The 17256-nt window shown below is 55.4% G+C and overlaps 1 protein-coding gene across 1 annotated transcript in view; it reads right to left on the bottom strand.

The window, feature by feature from the left end:
• The window catches only part of MGAT5B (alpha-1,6-mannosylglycoprotein 6-beta-N-acetylglucosaminyltransferase B), a 72507-nt gene that overhangs the window by 50807 nt on the left and 4444 nt on the right, over positions 1–17256 (bottom strand). Inside the window, exon 2 of the mRNA XM_075111072.1 lies at positions 14847–14959. Within this exon, the coding sequence (XP_074967173.1) occupies positions 14847–14959 (113 nt within the window). The remainder of the gene's footprint in view (positions 1–14846; positions 14960–17256) is intronic.

Genomic DNA, 17256 nt, shown 5'->3' on the forward strand with positions numbered 1-17256 from the left:
CAGAAAGCAGAACCGTCGCAGGGCACATCTCCCCCCAGCCCTCCCCTGGCTCCTGGAGATGAAGTCAAAGCCCTTCCTCATCAACACCCCTCTTTTTCTGTCCTTGGCCTTTTTTGTTGTTGTTGTTGTTCCAGAAGCTTAAGGAGGATAACAAGAACGATTTGACATTTTTGGCAATGATTATTACATCTCTTGCAAAGTCTGTCTCATTAAAACCAAAAGAAAGGAGGAAAAGTGCTGAAGCGGCTCTTTTAAAAATGCAGGAGCCAGGATTAATTTGTTAACCTGAAACGCAGACCCAGACACCTGCCGAACGGCTGCTCGGCTGCCTGGCAGCGCGTGCCGGCGACGGGGGCTCGCAGGACGGAGGCAAGCCCGGCCGGGACCTCCAGCTTCTCCCCTTAAGCCAGGGATGAAGATCCCCACAAGACTTGCACGCAGCACTGCAGGCAGACAGGATAAACCGAAACCCAACTCGATAGCATGAAAACCCAGTAAAAAAGTCCTGCAAGACACTTTTTTAAAAAGCAAGCAAGCTGCTAATTATGAAGTAGAAATATTCTAATTACCCATGATAATCAGCGATGATGGGAAAGAAAACACAAGTAAAACTGCTCAACAGATTAATTGGAGTTTGCTAAAGTATGACAGGTTTTTGACAGTTTCCCTGAGTGGCAGCTACTCTTTAAAGGCAATCACTGAACCTGACAGAGGTTTTCATAGCAGCACTAGGAAATAATGATTGCAATCAATCATATCTTACTGGATTTCATGAGACATGCTGGTAAACACAGCAGAGGGAGGAGAATTATTTATGGTGCTTCAGAAGAGCATACATCCAAGTAATTGGATGAAATCAGGGAAAAAAAAAAACACGAAAGCATCCCCTAAGGGTGATGTCTAGTGAAAAAACGAAATAGTTTCTGTGAAACCGGTGGAAGAGCCAACAGCCAATATGCTCAAATTTGGATGGGCCGAAACCCTGGGGAATTCGCTAATGATACACTTGTCCTTACAATACCTTCTTGGAGTGAATACGTCCCTGGGCAGGCGTCCCACCCCGTGCCATTACCTGCCACCGAAACCTCCAGGAATGGGAGCCGGGACGGGCGTGCGGGTGAGCTTTGCTGCGTGTGCAGACTGCTCTGGATGGGAGGGTGAAGGTCAGTGCCACCTTCGGGGCCACCGCGCTGGAATGGAGCGCGGCATTCCCAGCACTGCCACGGCACCAGGGAGCCCCTGCCGGGCAGCCCGGTGAGGGGCTGGGACCGGCAGAGGTGATGTGGAGTGGCACTGGCGAAGCCCAGGTTGTGCCACGGGGGAAGGGGCAGATGGGAAGGAGCTTCCTTGCTCACGCATCGTGTTTTGGGATCCTGAGCATCCTCCCCATGCCGCCGCATGACTGCTCATGCTGGGAGCCATCTCCACACAGCGCGCTCCACAAGCGCAGCGGGAACGTGTGGGACGTCACCCCATCACACAGGTTTGCGCGTGGTTCTGGGACGCTTGGGCTGAGGTTTTCAAAAGGAGTCAAAATCCTTTGGGAGAAAAAAAAAATTGCAATCTGGGGGCACGTTCCCTTTAGCCACTTGGGCTGATTCAAACCTCCTTGTTCTGCGCAGCGGCTGGGCCCGGGTGACAGCTCCCCATTCCCGGGTCACTCGGCCCCATCCTGCTCAGGGGTCTGATGCTGCTCAATGTCAGCTTCATACCAAGAAGCTGGGGAAAGAAAACCATGTAGGGGAAATGGTGTTTGAGCTGCACACTGGTGCCCCGTCCAACGCATCCCTTGTGTTTTCCTCCCAGCGGCTGCAGGACCCTGGTACCACCCCACACGTGCAGAGGCAGCACCCACCTTTGTCACTTACAGGGAGCTTTTCCACCCAAAAACCAGTCCAGTTTCAAGGGCAGCAAAATCCTCCCTCACCCAGCGGCCACAAGAGCCCAGCCCTGATCGTGCCAGGGGGACACCAGGGCACAGCCTCGACCCCCATCTCCACAGACCAGGGAGAACGGCACCAAAACATCCCAGTGACATTTAAAATGCAATTCCACAATGTATCGCCACTGTTCGTAACTTGGCTGATTTGTTGTTGATTTCCACACACACCCTCCCTCCCCAGACATAAGTCACATCCCTGCCTGGCTGTCTCGCAACAGCTGAAAGCTCCAGTACAAGAAGGGAATTTGCTCAGAGATGGTAAGATATTACTTACGTCCACTGAAAATACCAGCTGAATTAATTTCAATCTAAAGCATCGTTTGCTTTGCTTTGTTCTTCTTCTGTAAAGGACAACTCCAGGCTACTTAAACCCCTCAAAAGGACAACGTACTCTTGAAGGATTTCTCAGAGAAGGAGCCAGAGGATCCCCACCACCACGCAGCTGGACGCAGACCTCACCAGCCGGGTCTCTGGGTGGCTGGTCCCCTGGGGACCCCATCCTCCCGGAGGGCACCCACCCCAGCACCCCCTGGGAACCAGGGAGCAAAGCACCAACCCCTCACTTCTCTCCTCCTCCCATACTCCTCTATTTACTTTCACTGTTGATTTAGATTCAAGCAGACTAAAAGACCAAAGAGGCAACTAGCCAAGGGCTCCGGCTAACCCTGACACACAATCCCTTGCAATCATAGCCCAGAGACCCAGCACTAAACGGCGACAAGAAAGACCAAGGCCAGGCCGGCAGCGATGGCCACCTCCTGCCTCCATCCCTTTGGCACCCACCCTGAGGGGAGCTGCTCCAGGGACGGACAAGGTCCTGCCGGGTGCCTCACCAGCCAGCTGTTGCTTCCGTACTCACCCACATTTGCCATTAAACTGCTACGGATTTATTATTTTAAGTCATACAGAGGAAAACGTGGATCTGCTGAGCCAGTGCCTCAACACCAAAAGCACAAGGAGCCGCACGGGGAGCTCCGCACCAGCAGCGACCATTTGCTCCTGGAGGTGCCCACGGAGCAGCCTGGGGGCTGCCAGTGAAGCAGACGCTTCGGTGCGGCTCCAGCTGCACTATCGAGCCACTGCCGAGCCGCTGGAAACCGCTGGCAGCGAAGCGGTTCCCTGGTCATCAGCCAAATTAAGCAGCCTTAAGTCAGCGCCTGGTAAAGTAGATTATGTCCTGCCTGCCTGCTGTCATCCACCCCCCGGATTTATCCATCTCCTCGGCCACTGTTGTGCGACCAGCAGCAACGGGCAGCCTCAGGGATGTTTTTGCTCCCTCTCACCACCTTCCCAGAGCCCATCAGGCCCCGCTGCACCCTGCTCTGTGGGGCTGGCAGCGACGTGCCGCGACCGAGCGGGGCAGGAGCTGCCCCAGGGCTCTGCTAATGTCACTGTGCGATAGCAGCGACCGCAACCCTGCCGCGGGCTCGAGAGACCCGCCAAGCTTTTCCACAGCCCCCTGCACACCAGCGGTGCCTGGGGGAGAGACACCGCAGCGGGGGCACCGACGTGCTGCAGAAGCTCCCCCGCTGAAAGCGAGAGCGGGCTCTGCCGTGGCACGCACGCTGCCCGAAACAGCCCCAGACGACACGAAGCAACCCCGTTTGGCCCCACAAGTCGCTCCCGCAAGCGCCACGCCACCGCTGCGGCCAGGCACCGCTCTGCCCGCCCTGCGCCCGCGGAGCCGCAGCAAAGCCACCTCCCTGGGCTCCGCTTCCCGAGCCATGAGCCGTGCCCTCCTCCTGCAGCCCCGCGCCCCAGCACGCTGCAGGGCACCCCCGGCAGGGCGATGCCGCTCTAGGCGTCATGGAGGAGGTTGGTTAGAGAGGCCACAGAGATCCTGAGCAAACCTCAGCCTCCACCCAAGGTCCCACCTGCCCTCCTCCAGCCTGCTGCTGCACAGAGCGTGGAGCAGAGGTTGCCAGCCCAGCGTCCCCGTACCAACCCCACCGGGTCTGGGGTCTCGTTCCCTCCCTCAGGGCAGCCCTTCGGTTGCAGGACCCCAAGCGGAGCCTGCAGAAGGGGCTCCTGCCGCTTCTCCACCCCAACCAGCTCCCCCTGCCCCTCCACCAGAAAGGAATGGCCTCTAAGGGCAGTCTGCAGCTCTGTCTCCACCCCAACACATGCTCGCTCCCTATTTCCATATAAATAAGAAAAGGCAGGAAGCTGAGCAATACAAATAGACACTTGCACCCACAGACAGGAGCATTTCATTTCTGCAAGGGAGAGCTGATCCCCCCGACTTTTCTTACTCCTTACCCCCAGACACACACCAGAGACCTGATGTTCCCTGTGGGACGCGGGGACGGTGCCACAAGCCATCACCAACAGGCAAAATGAGCTCCGTTCTCTCCTCCTCTCCCCAGCAGTCCCAGGAGACGGGCTGGGGAAGGCAGGGAGCCGGGGAAGAGGAGACTAATATGCACAACCCCAGCACAAGCTGCAGTCCAGCTTTTGCGTATTTTTTTTTTTTAACCCCATCTTTTTCCCCCTTTCACTTTTTTTTAAAAAGTGCCAGCAGGGTATTTTTAGTTGCTCCTCTATTTCCAGCCAGCACTATTTTAAATTGCTTTTTAAGCTGTTCTGCAGTGCTCCAAACACCTCACGCTGCAGGCAAGGCTTTCAAACTACAAGATTAACATCGATTTTAAATGCTTCCTAAAACACAAGGGCTCCAGCACAGGTCTCGCTCAAGGGCAGTTGCTGGTAGCAAAGCCCGGAGGACGCCAGGGCTCCCAGGGCACAGCTGCACCCCATGCCAGGCTGGATGCTGTTGGGGGCAAAGCCAGAGCCTGGTTCTGCAGCCGGGACCCCCAGCTCCAGGCGCTGAGCAGCACGTACTGGTCCCAGAGCGGCTGCACAGACCCACCCCTCCACCACCACCTCCCGTTCTGGTTCTTGGTCTTTACAAGAGGCATCTCTCCAAGGGCATCAGCATTTAACTCAACTAGTTGTTCTCCTCACGGCCCCTGTTGCTGACCTGGGGAAAACTGTGTGACCAGGAGCCAATGCCCCAAGGATTGCAGGAAGCCAGCCCAAACCGCCCAGGCCGAGGAAGGATTCGACCTGGCATTTGCACACCCCAAGACCAGCCGGAGGAAGGCTTTGGGAGACTTGGCACCGCCATCCCTCCTCTGGCGCTGCACATCCAGCACTCAAGCCTGCAGCCTTATTTACAGCTGCCCCAAAACGTTATGTTTCAGAAACAGCAGAACTCACTAATTTAACATTTCCAAAATGATTACCACTTTTCCTTCAGCCAAAAATATTGGCCAAACAGTGCTGGGCATCCTGCCACTCTGTTTCCAGGGGTGAAAAAAATCATCCCCTTCCTCCAAACCCATCAGCCTCCGCCAAGCCTGGCAGCCAGATCCTTCCAAGCAGCAGCAGAGCTGAGCCCGTGGGAGCTGGGGGCATTGGCAGAGCCACGGGACAAGCCTCAGCTAATCTCTGCCCAAGCTGAACTGTGCCCTGGTCTCTCGTTTAGGCCATAGAAACAAATAAATCAGTGGGAAAACGCAGCTTTTACAGAGGCTGCTATGGTTCCCACTATGCTACTTTTATTTTCCGAAGTACCTGCTGCCTCCCGGGCTCAGGATGAATTTTGATTTAGGAGTGAAAAGGGGTAATAAAAGCATAAAGAGCCATTAACATTCCTCCTGGCTGTGGTGGGGTGTTTGCTCACCACAGGTTGGTGGAAATACCATTTGACTTCCTTATGAGCTATAGAAAATCAATTAATTGATTTAATCATTCCCTGGGAGTTGCTGCTTATGGAGATAACAGTACCAGGGCCAGCAGGATGCTGCTCCTCCCTCCTCCGACACGGCAGTGGCAGGGAAGGGGCCAGCACACATCACTTCACCAAGATCTTCATCTCTGCTCCACCGCACTCGTGAACTCACATTTCCATCTTTCAGTAAGTTTGGTGGCTTTTTTTTTTCCCCTTTTTAAGCCTGCAGGCATCCAATTCTGAGTGGCGATTGTATCAAGCAGGCACTTCTTTAGTAAGAGACGTGTTCCCAGGGTGGATTAAGCCTTAACCACTACTACAGCAGCCCTTACGCTTCTTGCCCCTATGTGCCCTGCAAAGCACCAGTCTACATTTCACTCCCCCAGCAGATCCCCGCAGAAGAGGTCAGTATCTCCTGGTGTCACACGGAGCCCCCACGGACACCTTCATTTTCCTTATTTTAACAGCATTCATTTCTCTGCCTGCAATAGCAGCCTAACGGGAGCAGTAAAATCCAATGCTTCCACTTCAAACTCCTTTCCCAAGCGTGGGTTGGAGATGGGAACACGGTGCATGTTCACCAACCCGACGGGGGACGCAGCGCTCTGGGACCGACTAGGGACAGCCCTCGGCACACCAGAAGATGGACACGTGCTTTTTATCAACCCCCACTTTCCCCACCCAAGCAAAGCCCTGGTCTGCTCCAGAAAAAGAAATGTAGATTAAAGACACCCCCAGGGGCAACATGGTGCAACCCTGGCACCAGCAGCAGCCCCTCGCCACGGCAAGGCCGAGCCAGCAGCGCTTGCACCCCGGGGTGCAGAGGGGCTCCCAGGGGACAGAGCAGCTGACACCCACAGTCGCTCCCAGCAGCACCCAGCACCATCGCCAACAGCCATTCCTCAGCGCAGGGCTCCACTTTAACCCGCAATTAAAGAAGCCTCCCCACACTCAGCAGGAAGAGCAGAATAAGTCGTTATTGCTGCGTGCGCAGCATCAGGCACTTCAGAGAGCTGCTGGAGCAACCCAGCAGCTGGCAGGAGCCGCAGGGAACGGCGCCGGCGCGAGGAGGTCCTTGGGGCAGAAAGCCCTCACCCTGCAGCTGGGCTCTGCCTGGCTTTGGCATCTCCGTTAACACCCTTCTGCCCACGGATGCTTGGGCAACGAGGAAGAGAATGGTCCCGAGCTGCGGGAGCTGCCAGAGCACAGCACCTCTGGGCAAGCTGGAGACCTGGCCCCACCACCCCGGCATTATTCTGGGGGAGGAAAAAGGAAAAGTCCATCTTCCCCAGCACAGCCCCTTGCCAGGGAGGTGCTCCAATACTGGCCAGCTTAGCTTGGCACCCACCAGGCAGCTTCTCACAGCATCAGCCGCTCCAAGCAGCCTCAGTGGCCGAAGCATCCAGCATCAGATGGGATGGATGCAGCGAGGCTGGAAAGGAGCCCCAGGCACTGGAGAGCTGCACAGCACGCCCTCTCCAAAGATCTCCCCTGGCTGGCAGCCCTCCAGCGGCCCACAGGCTCCAGGAGACTCAAACCCAGCTCTGGACGCAGCAGCAGAGAAATTAAGCACTGGGGACATGCAGGACCTGCACGTCCCAGCAGGTGCCAGGGAGGTGACACGCACCCACGCACCCCCACCCTCTCCACAGGGACTACGGGAAACACCCCAGCTAACGGCCCCACGGTGCTGTGGGAAGGGGGGGATGAGGAAGGAACACTCCCGCTGCCTTTCGAGAAGGCTTTGCATAAGCAAATTCCGCGTTCAGGTCGTGAGAACAGCCTTTTCCATCTGCCCGGACGAGCGTCCCGGCCGCTGAGACACGCTCAAGCAGCGGATCCTGACAAGCTGCTTACAAGCTGCTGCACAGAGTTATCCGGAGCTGCTCAGCAGACAATATCAAAACATAACCACAAGCAGCCTGGGAGAGGGTTATAACTCACTCAGGAAGAAATAGGGAGTAATTAGTGCTGAGCTGGCACAGCAGAGCCTGCCCGGCTCCCTCCCTCGCGCTGACCATGCCCTCCCCATCGCCGTCACTTGGCTACACGAGACACTGCAACTGGTTCTCCTGTCGCCTTCGCCATGCACTGAAGGCGACAAGATAAGTTTATAACTGGCACGACTGTTTGCAAGCAAAGGAAACACGAGCATCCCTGGAACCGCACATCTGTGCGTCACGTCTCAAGGAGGCAGCAGCCCAAGCTCTGGCTCCCAACTGCTCTCTCCAGCAAAGTCAGGTAAGAAAAGGGGCTGTCAAAGCCATAAAGCAACTTCTGGGTATTTTGCCCAACTCGGGCTCCTGTCAGAAGAGCTGTGTGCTCTGCCGAGGAGAAATAACTGAAGAGCAGATTGGGATCTGTTGCAAGCGGCAGCAACCCAAGTTTGTAAATGGGTCCAGAAATTACCTTTCCCAAGGGAGAGGGAGCTGGGATGGGAGGAGGAACACATCTGTGTTTTGCTTTAAAGCTGCTCTGGGCTGAGCAGCATCTCGCTGCAGCCAGGACCTCGCAGGCAGAGCCCCACCATCCCCTCCTCTGCCATCCTCCCTCGCGATCAGCTGTACACCGGGGGTACACGGCGGGTCAGATCACGCACACAGACCACCTCCTCCTCCTCCTCCCCTCCCAGCATGGCCAACTGCGAGGAAGAACGACAGAGTTACTCAAGCTCACTCTGATCAGCAGCAAATCTGAGCCTGACCTTTCTGCATCCTCCGTGAGAACAAAGGGTGATGGTACCCGGCCACGCTAACCCAGCTGGGATGCTGCCAGAGCACAAGGAAACCCGGAGAGACAGGAGCGGGAGCAAAGGACCTCTCCAAGGAGATCATGAAGGTTCTCACATTTCTATTTGGCCTCTTTGTGCTGCTCCTTGGGGAGCCATTCAAAGGATTGAACTAACATGAGATCCCATCGCTTCACAGTACCAACTCTGGAGCAGCGAAGATGCCCTACAAAACCCCATGCAACCTTCAACATTGCCTCTCGCAGCACAATTCCTGCTCCTGCACCCCCATCATCCCTGCTCTGCACAGGAACAGAAGCCACAAACGCCAAAGTATTCAGCTGTGCTGTGCAGCCTGAAATGATCTCCCTCTCTCTCTCCTCTTCTGTCTCTGTTGATGGAAGAAATTGCTTTAAGCAGGTGATGCTCCAGGAACCAGAGGACTCCAGTAGCGGGAGCACAGGAGGGGCGCTGGGTTTGGGGAAGGCTGGGCACGATTTCTACCAGGTTCCAGTTCAGCGTGCCTTGGCCGTTGTCTGCTGGACCTCTGAGAGTCCCATACCCCAACACAGTGAGCCAGAGCCACTCTGACACCCCAAGACAGCTCAGCTTCACCCACAGGCTGCATCCAGGACAGGATGCCCAACCCAGCAAGGCGGGCTTCCCAGCAGGCTTTCTCCGTAACTCTTCTGCATTTATTTTTCTTTCTCTGCAAAACGGAAGCGAAGGACAAGATCTCAGAGGCTTTTGCAGCACAAGCTCTCCTCTGGCCACCTGCACTTCTGCCATGCCCCAGAGCAGGGAAAGTCCCCGCAGGCGCGGGTGCACTGCCCACCTCCAGACTTGCAGGGCAAGCCAGTTACCGTCGCCCAGCTGCAGAAAGTCCCTGTGGTCTTGGGCAGCTTCATCCGCACATCAGGCTCACTGGGAAACCCCCTGCCCCAGTCCACAAGCTGCCTAATATCCCATCAGGATCCATATCCTGCAGCCCTGAGGAGTTCAGAACCCAAAACACATCTCAGCAACCCAGGACAAGGTGCAACAGCCTTGCAGAGGGTGTCCTTCACCCCTGCCCGCTTGCATTTTCCAGCTTGTGCTCTAAAATCAGCTCTCCCCCACCACTGTCCTCCTTTCATCCCCTGTCCCCACTGATCCTGTTCCCAGGGCAGTTGAGGAAACACAGCAGGAGCCCGACTGTGGTCGCCAACAGGAAACCAGCTGGGGATGCTGCTGGGAGCTCGTTTCGGGGTGGAGAAAGGCAGGTGCTGAGCTCTCAGGCTGAGCACCAACCCTGGCAGGAAACACTTGAAAACGGGTTGAAAAGCCAGTTATGGGCACAGCAAACACACAACTGGCACTCAGCAAACCACCACTTCCCAGAGGCATCGAGATTCAAGGACCACAGTCAGCATGAGAACTGCTGTTGCAGCACACGGGCTCCAAGCACCGAGATAGAGACCTACATCCGTATGAACCGCTCAAAGCACTGGTTTCAAAGTACCACCAAGGTCAGCTGAAATTAAATCAGTGCCCTCCTGCAGGAATCAGTGGCCCACAGGGAGGGCAGAGCTCAGCTCCGGCCATTTGGGACATCAGGACCTGTCCTGCACATCCCCGGGCCTGCAGCAAATTCCTCCAGCACCTCGTACCTACCATGCAGGAATCAACAGCAGGAGAAATCAGAAGTCTTTCCATTTTTTAAACTAGCTGCAGCAGTTGCAGGCAATATTCCAGCCACATCGAATCACTTTTTAACACTTAATAACCTATTTTCCTCCCCTAATCCCCCGCAGCAGCAAGCGCCACCAGAGGATGTACATCACCACCAGAACCAGAGCGGGGCACGGCCGTGGGCAGAGGCCGCTGCCAAATCCCTCGCCGGCCGCACCGCAAGCACAAAAATTACAGATTATGGTGCATTTTCAGGATCAGCCCCCTGCCCCAAGGCAGCTCAAAAGAAAGATGCTTGGGGGAAAAAAAAAAAACCACGTGAACGTTTTAAATTCTAAAGAGCAGGAGCGAAGAGGGTACAGAAAACTCAATTCCTTGAGTATAGAGTCGTTCCCAAAGCATCTCCCACATTCAAAATTTATAGACTTGTCTGTTTTCTTTTTTATCTAGATCTTTGTAGAACAAATTCTCTCAGTGGCCATTTCAAAACAAAGGAACTTTTGTCTGTGTTTACTTGACAGCAGCGGATTAGGATGAAATAACTTATTTCAGAAGGGTTTTTTTTTTTTTTATTATTAAGATGCAAAGCCTCTGCTTCATTGAATCACCAAGCAGAGAATCCATCTGAGGAATCATTTCTGGCGCACACCGAGAAACTTGGCTTTTGGAGAGAGCCTCCGAGAAGGGGATTCACATGGAAAAATAAAATTAAAAATGAGATTAACTTTTGGGCTGTGACATTATCCATTTCTCATTTTCACTGTCCTGCCTCACATCCATCTTCATTTTGGTTGTGACCGGCTGCTCGCACGGTTCAGAAGCCAAGAAAGCTCTGGGCAAACCGGGGGCATTTCCATAAGCTTCCCTTGGACCGCGACAGCCGAGGTTCAGCGCCGGGCTGGTCAGGACACTCAGGGGGAAACGGGAACAGCCCCAGCCTGGCGTGGGCGATGATCCATGGGTTTTACCAGTTATCCACATCCCAACAGGATTTCTCTGATGCAAATGATTTTAAGTGCTGGGGTGCTGGCCTTGACCCCCCAGCTCTCTGCAGCCAACCCAACCCTGCAGGCATCGAAGCGCACAGGCAGCTGCCCTTGCGGAGCATCGCTGCTGAGCCTGGCTGGGCACGTGGAAACAAGGACCGGAGCAAACACCCGCCAAAGCCAGGGTCGCCCCCGGGATGGACCTCGGGAGCGGACACTTATTAACCACAAACATACCCGACTAAATACACCGGCTATGCTGTAAAGCCGTCCCCACCCAGAGCGTATGGGGAGAGGATGCTGGCAGCTTGCAACACAAAATCAAAAAATTAACGAATAACGCTCAAAAAGGCCCACTAAACCCAACGCTTCAATGAGTCCATGCGGAGAGGAGGGCAGCGGCAGGGGCCGGGCTCCTTCCCCGGGCAGGACCACCACTGCACTCAGGAGGGTTTCACACCAGGAGCCCGGTCACAGCAGATATTCAAGCCCAGGCTCTGACACATGGCAGACTGTGGCCACGCACCCAATAACTCCTCCAAAGCCAACAGCCCTGAACCTGCCCAGGTTTGTGCAAATACTGGCCCGATCCCCACCATCACACCCATCAAGAGCTAATCAGCCCAGCAAAATTAACCTGCTCCTTTGAGCTCATCTCCAGACCAGCATTGCGCGCTTAAAAGCGACGACAACCACCAGCAATACTTCTTGGGTTTCACTGGGATCCATAACGCTTGTTAATTAAACGCCAGTTTGTTTTCAAACAGACCTATCAAGACTTCGCAGCACTGGTAAGACCATATCCATTTCTGTTCCCACAAACCCGCACCGACTTCAATGTGCATTCAGCGCTCCTCCACGCGAGCTGGGCATCACCCCAGCCGGGAGGGACCTCCGAGTCCCTTCCCTGACCTCCTGCTCCATGCAGAGCAGACCTGGGGGCCAGACCGAGCCGCCCACAGCCTCATGCCAGCCAGGTGTGTTCTGAAAGTCTCCAAGGATGGAGCTTCCCCACCTCGCCAGCTTCCCAGAGGCTTTAACTCCCCATTTCCCAGTGGCACTGGTGAGGCTGCCCAGTGTGCATCGTCCCTCCTGCCTTCTTCCATGGGTGCAATAGCTGGGTTTTCCAGCCACCAGAGCCTCCCCCAACAGCCACAACCTTTCAAAGGTGGCAGAGAGGGGTCTGCAGCGATGTTGGCTGGCTCCTGTCCTGCTAATGCCCTGGGGTCTTGGCGCTGCTCTGTGCGTGCAGGGAGCCCCCCTGAGAACAGCCGCCTCGCCGGGCGCGACTGCCAGTGCCTACGTACCAGTATCACGGGAAAGGCTGAACACCAACAGCCCGAACCTGGTGTTAAAGGACCAGAAAAATCATCTCAGGTTGTGCCTGCAAAGTCCTGGGGACAAAGAATATAACCTTCCTCCGGAGACAGGATGCTTTGTGTTTCAGAGCGGTGTGCAAGACCATGAACAAACCAAATCTTCCCCAACAAGAAGCACAGCAACAGCCAAGTTTGCAGCAATTCATCTGGAAGCAATACCTTGCTTAGCAAATCCATTCAATAAAGGGGGGGGGGGGAAGTGGTTTTACATTAAATTTCTGAGCTTCCTAACAAAGCAGGACTTGCCTTAGCCAGTTACAGGCCTAAGAGACCAAAAGCTTGAAAAATTGGAGGACCTAGGTCATAATTTTTCATTTTTTCTCTTCTTTAAATAAGACCAACCAGCCATTAACAGACACGACATCCAGACCCGCACAGCCCGGAGCAAAGCAGCGGGCATCCCTCCTGGCCGGCAAGGCAGGCGCTCGCAGCACTCCCCTTCACAGAGCCACTGGGAGCTCAGATGCAAGGTGAACCCCTTTACACACCTTGATTTAATCACCTAAAGCAGTAAGTGTGGAGGATTCAGGTGTGAGAGCCCGAAAAAGGCAGTTTCTTTTGATCCAGCTCCAGGACTGTGCCCAGTAAACAAGAGACACACAAAGATGGGAATCAGGTGGCTCAAAGATCTGGGTTAAATTGATAACAAGAATAAGGATGGGAAAAGCTATTCCACTCCAAGGCATCCAGAAAGGGGGTAAAGCAGCTGAATAATTGTCTTTTTGCCATCATTTCACCACAACCGTAGAGTCCTCTGTGGTGGGACCAGGGGCTTCTGCAGGTTTCTGGAAACGTTTGCTGCTATTTGCGGCACGGTCTGTGCCAGCTCGCAGCTCGGGCTGGCCCCACAGCTCATCAGCCCCTCCTTGCCTCTTCCCTAGTTCTCTGCACACTCCCCGGGGACACCGGGGCTCTGCTGGGACAGAGGGAAGCTGTAACCTCTGACACCTCTTATTCCAAACTCCGGAATCTTTTCAGGACGCATCTCCTCAAAAGCTGTGTTCAGAGAAGGCAGCGGTCCGGGGGCTTCTGCCCACCCTCCTCACATGTCGCTTCTCATCCCGAGAAGGATGAAAGTCCCCTGTAACCAGGCTTCGCTCACCAGCCGTGCTGGGAGCTGTGCGTGGCGTGGGGGCGGTAACACAGCACCCACCCTCCTCGCAGGGACAGGCACCCTGACCATGGTAAAGCATGCAGAAAATACTGGAAGGCACCGATCCTGCAGCCCGGCCGGCTGAGGCTGAGGCCAGCCAGGCAAACCAGCCCCTTGGAGAGGGGGCTTAATGGAGCTGGGGATGGGAACAACCAGGGGAGCACAGCGGGGGAATGCCAGCCACCGCGTGCTCCATCCACGGGGAGAAAGCAAAGCCAGCTGATGCAGGCTGCACATTAATCTCTCTGAAAGTCAACTAAGCAGTTTACAAGCACCATCCGACTTCTGGAAACAGAATCACAGGTTGGAAGGGACCTCAGGGATCATCTAGTCCCACCGCTTTAGTCCTCTCCTGTAAAAAAGCAGCCAGCATATTTTCCAGCACCCCAAGGAAAGGATTTAGTACCCAAAAAAAACCAAAATCACATACCAGGTGAGGCCTTTGGTACGCAGGAGGAGTGGTGGCCTGACCAAGCCTATCGCACCCTCCTCACCAGAGCTCAAGCTGGGCATTTCCCTCTGTGCAATTCAGTTGTGTTGTCCCAGGCTGGGACCGCAGAGGAAAAGTCAGGGCAAAGCTCAGTTCAGTGCAGTAGCATCCTCCCGGAGCAAGGGCAGGACACAACCCTCCCACCATGAAAGCTGTCTCCTGAGCTGACTGCACATCTCGCCAAAAAAGGTGCTTTAAGAAAATGTAACAGAAAGCACCCTTGCCAAAAATCAGAATATTTCTCTCCTACCTTTCAGTACCCCCACGAAACCACAAAGGCCTTTTATTTTCCCATCCCTAAGAAACAAATTTTCACTCCCTGCAGACCAAAACTGCCCAAAACCACTGAGCCCTGCAAGCACCTGAGCCAAAACCTCAGCACATCAGACCGTGCAATCCACGCCACCGCCAGCAGCTGAAGGTCTAACCCTGTCAGCCCCAGTCACTGGTGTTTTGCCATACCTCTGCTGCGAGCCAGGGTCGGCGCCCACACTCGCTTCCCCACCGTGCCTGTACACCTCTGGGAGCAAACGCAGCCGGGTTTTAGCCACGCGGCTGCAAAGCACCCCGTGCCATGGCGAGAAGGGCCAACAGGACCCTGAGCTGTCCTGACATCCCTGGAACACGTCAGGCGGGAGCGTTGGGAACAGAGGTGTCCAAGCACCGTCCTCCCTGCATCCCTGCTGCTCGTCAGCTCGCTGGACCATGCACGTGGGGGACACGGCGCATCACATGGGACAGGATGGGCACAGAGCTGCGCTTACCTTCGGTCCGGATGGTGAAGGGTGAGTCCCCCAGGCGCTTGGCTGAGAACTGCCCTCCCAGCGACGTCATCAGGAAGCACAGGGTGAAAAATCCAATGCCTAGCACAAATATCCTGCGGGAGGGAACAGAGAGCTGTAGCGAGGTTTGACGAGGAACCGGCTCGCTGCTGGGACAGCCCCACCTCCCTGCACCTGCTGGGTAAGCCCTCTGCACAGCAGCGGGAGCCGCTTTGCTTTGGGACGTCTGGAGGAAGCAGCCAGGACAATCCCTGCCTCCTGCCTGACTGCTCCATCCCCACGGCTTACCCCATCCAGCCTGGGCAAGGAGCATCTCTGCAGCACCAGCCCCGCAAGAGCACATCAATACCTCACCCCAACCACAGCCAGACCAACATGTGCTTCACGAAGAGCCCCTGAGACGCTTCTGCCCAAACCCTGGCACTGAGCAGGTGGGTTTTGCCTGAGAACACCCTCCGAAATCCCTGCAGCCTGCTCCAATGCTCAGTCCTCGAGAGGGAGCAAAGGACTTGTGCCTTAGGTGGGAAAGCTGAGCCAGACCACGACCGCCCTTACAATGCTCCACTAGATCCAGCCCAATAGCCCAGACCACAGGAACCACTACAATGAACAATGCCCATTTTCCTCCTGGGAGAGTCCAGAGAAAAGAGAGCCCTTGTACCTTCCCTTCCTCCCAAAGGGTCTAAAAAAAAAAAAAAAAAGTAATTTTTTTTTCAAACAGGTCGTTTGTTCCCCCTGTAACTAGGCCACCGGTGTTTGCCATTGTGTCTGGCATCGCCTGCACGGCGCAGGCAGCCCCGTGCTCAGCAGGGCAAGCAGGGACTTGCGCTGGCAGCACACGCGGGAGCCTGGGACCATCCCGTCGCTGCTTTGTTCGGCCGGGCTGGCAGGAAAGCGGCTCCCACAGGGACGCTCCAGGCAGGATGCCGACCTGCACGTCGCTCCCAGCCAAGCTCGTGGTCACCTCCAGCTGCGAGAGAGGCAGGAGCTCTCAGCACTGCTCCTATTCAGTCCAAATTCAGGCCAGTAACTTTTTTTGTGGGTTGAAAAGGCTGGAGGCAGGAGCTCTGTGCAAGCAGGAGGGTTATCGTGCACCAGGGAGCATAAAGGCAAGCCTTCCCATCTCTCTGGTGCGTAAGAGCACGCTGTGCTGAGGGACAGACACCTGGCCTCTGCGCCACTCAGAGGTGATGCCGCCGAGTTTCCACGGAGGTGCAGCATCCTCCACAGGCACATGGGCAAAGCCCCGGCAGAGCTGCTGCCAGGTGCCGCGTACAACAGCTCCCAGAGCCGTGGCTGCACCAGGGATCTCATCCAACCAAACCCAAGGAAAATTTCAAGGAAAAGAAGAAAAGGCAACTGCCAGCCCACCCTGTGAAACCACAGTTTGTCTTCAAATTGATAAATCTTAGGCAGGACAGAGAGCTGAGCAAGCCCTTAGGGGTGCCCGCTGGCATTTCTGCCTCTCAGCATCCCTGAGCTGGAGGGAAGCAAACCACCGAGGACAGGAACCAGTAACTCTCCTTTACAAGTTCACAGCACTATCCGCAGGGCTCAGGAGCCACGCGGAGAAACGCAGCACAGCTGCCCGACACCGAAACCAGGCTTTTCCAGAGAAAGGCTTGCAAAGGAACACCACAGCCCTCCAACTAATCATTACTGTATAGTTAAAAGGCAGAGGATTAGGAGCCAGCCATTAAGTCTGGGTTACAACACACCAGCAGTTGCAATTATCTGTTGCTGGAAAGGGCTGGCAAATAAAGTAACTTGCTTCAAAGCACTTGTTAGCTACAGGAGATGTTGTGGAGAGCTGAAGTACAGTGTCAAGCAGCTCAAGGACTGGGCTGCCCCAGGGAGATCTGCTGAAAGAGCTCCAAGAGCAGGTCCCTACTGCCCCGGCACAGCACAGCCAGGCTTCCCTCGCCTGGACAAGACACAGGGCCTTTACAGGACCCCAGGGGCTCCTTACCTCCATCCCACCAGCTCCAACGATGCTCTCACACAGCCAACACACACCTAAGCCCCAGACCCAGGGCAGCTTTGCTCTTGGCTGAGGCAGAGAGGTTTCCTCTGCCTGCTCCGAGGAGGACCAGCCCTGCCCACTGCAGGCAGGCATCTAACCCCTGTCCATCCCCCGCTCCCCTGGGTCAGCCCGGCCCCATCCCCAGCAGATGCAGACCACCTGGCCCCAGGCTCTGAACAAGCAGCACCGTGTAACTCCTGACCCCGCCTTAGCTCCCTCCTAATCAACAGAAAAAGCAACACCCTGGGCTCATTAGCATTAATGAGCTCTGCGAGCAGCATCCTCGCCCAACGCAAACACTCGCTCACCCTTTTGGAGAGCCGCAGCCAGGCACCGGGACAGCTGACCCACCGAGGAGAGGGGACACTC

The sequence above is a fragment of the Phalacrocorax aristotelis genome, chromosome 16 (genome assembly GCF_949628215.1).
Source record: "Phalacrocorax aristotelis chromosome 16, bGulAri2.1, whole genome shotgun sequence".
NCBI lineage: Eukaryota > Metazoa > Chordata > Aves > Suliformes > Phalacrocoracidae > Phalacrocorax > Phalacrocorax aristotelis.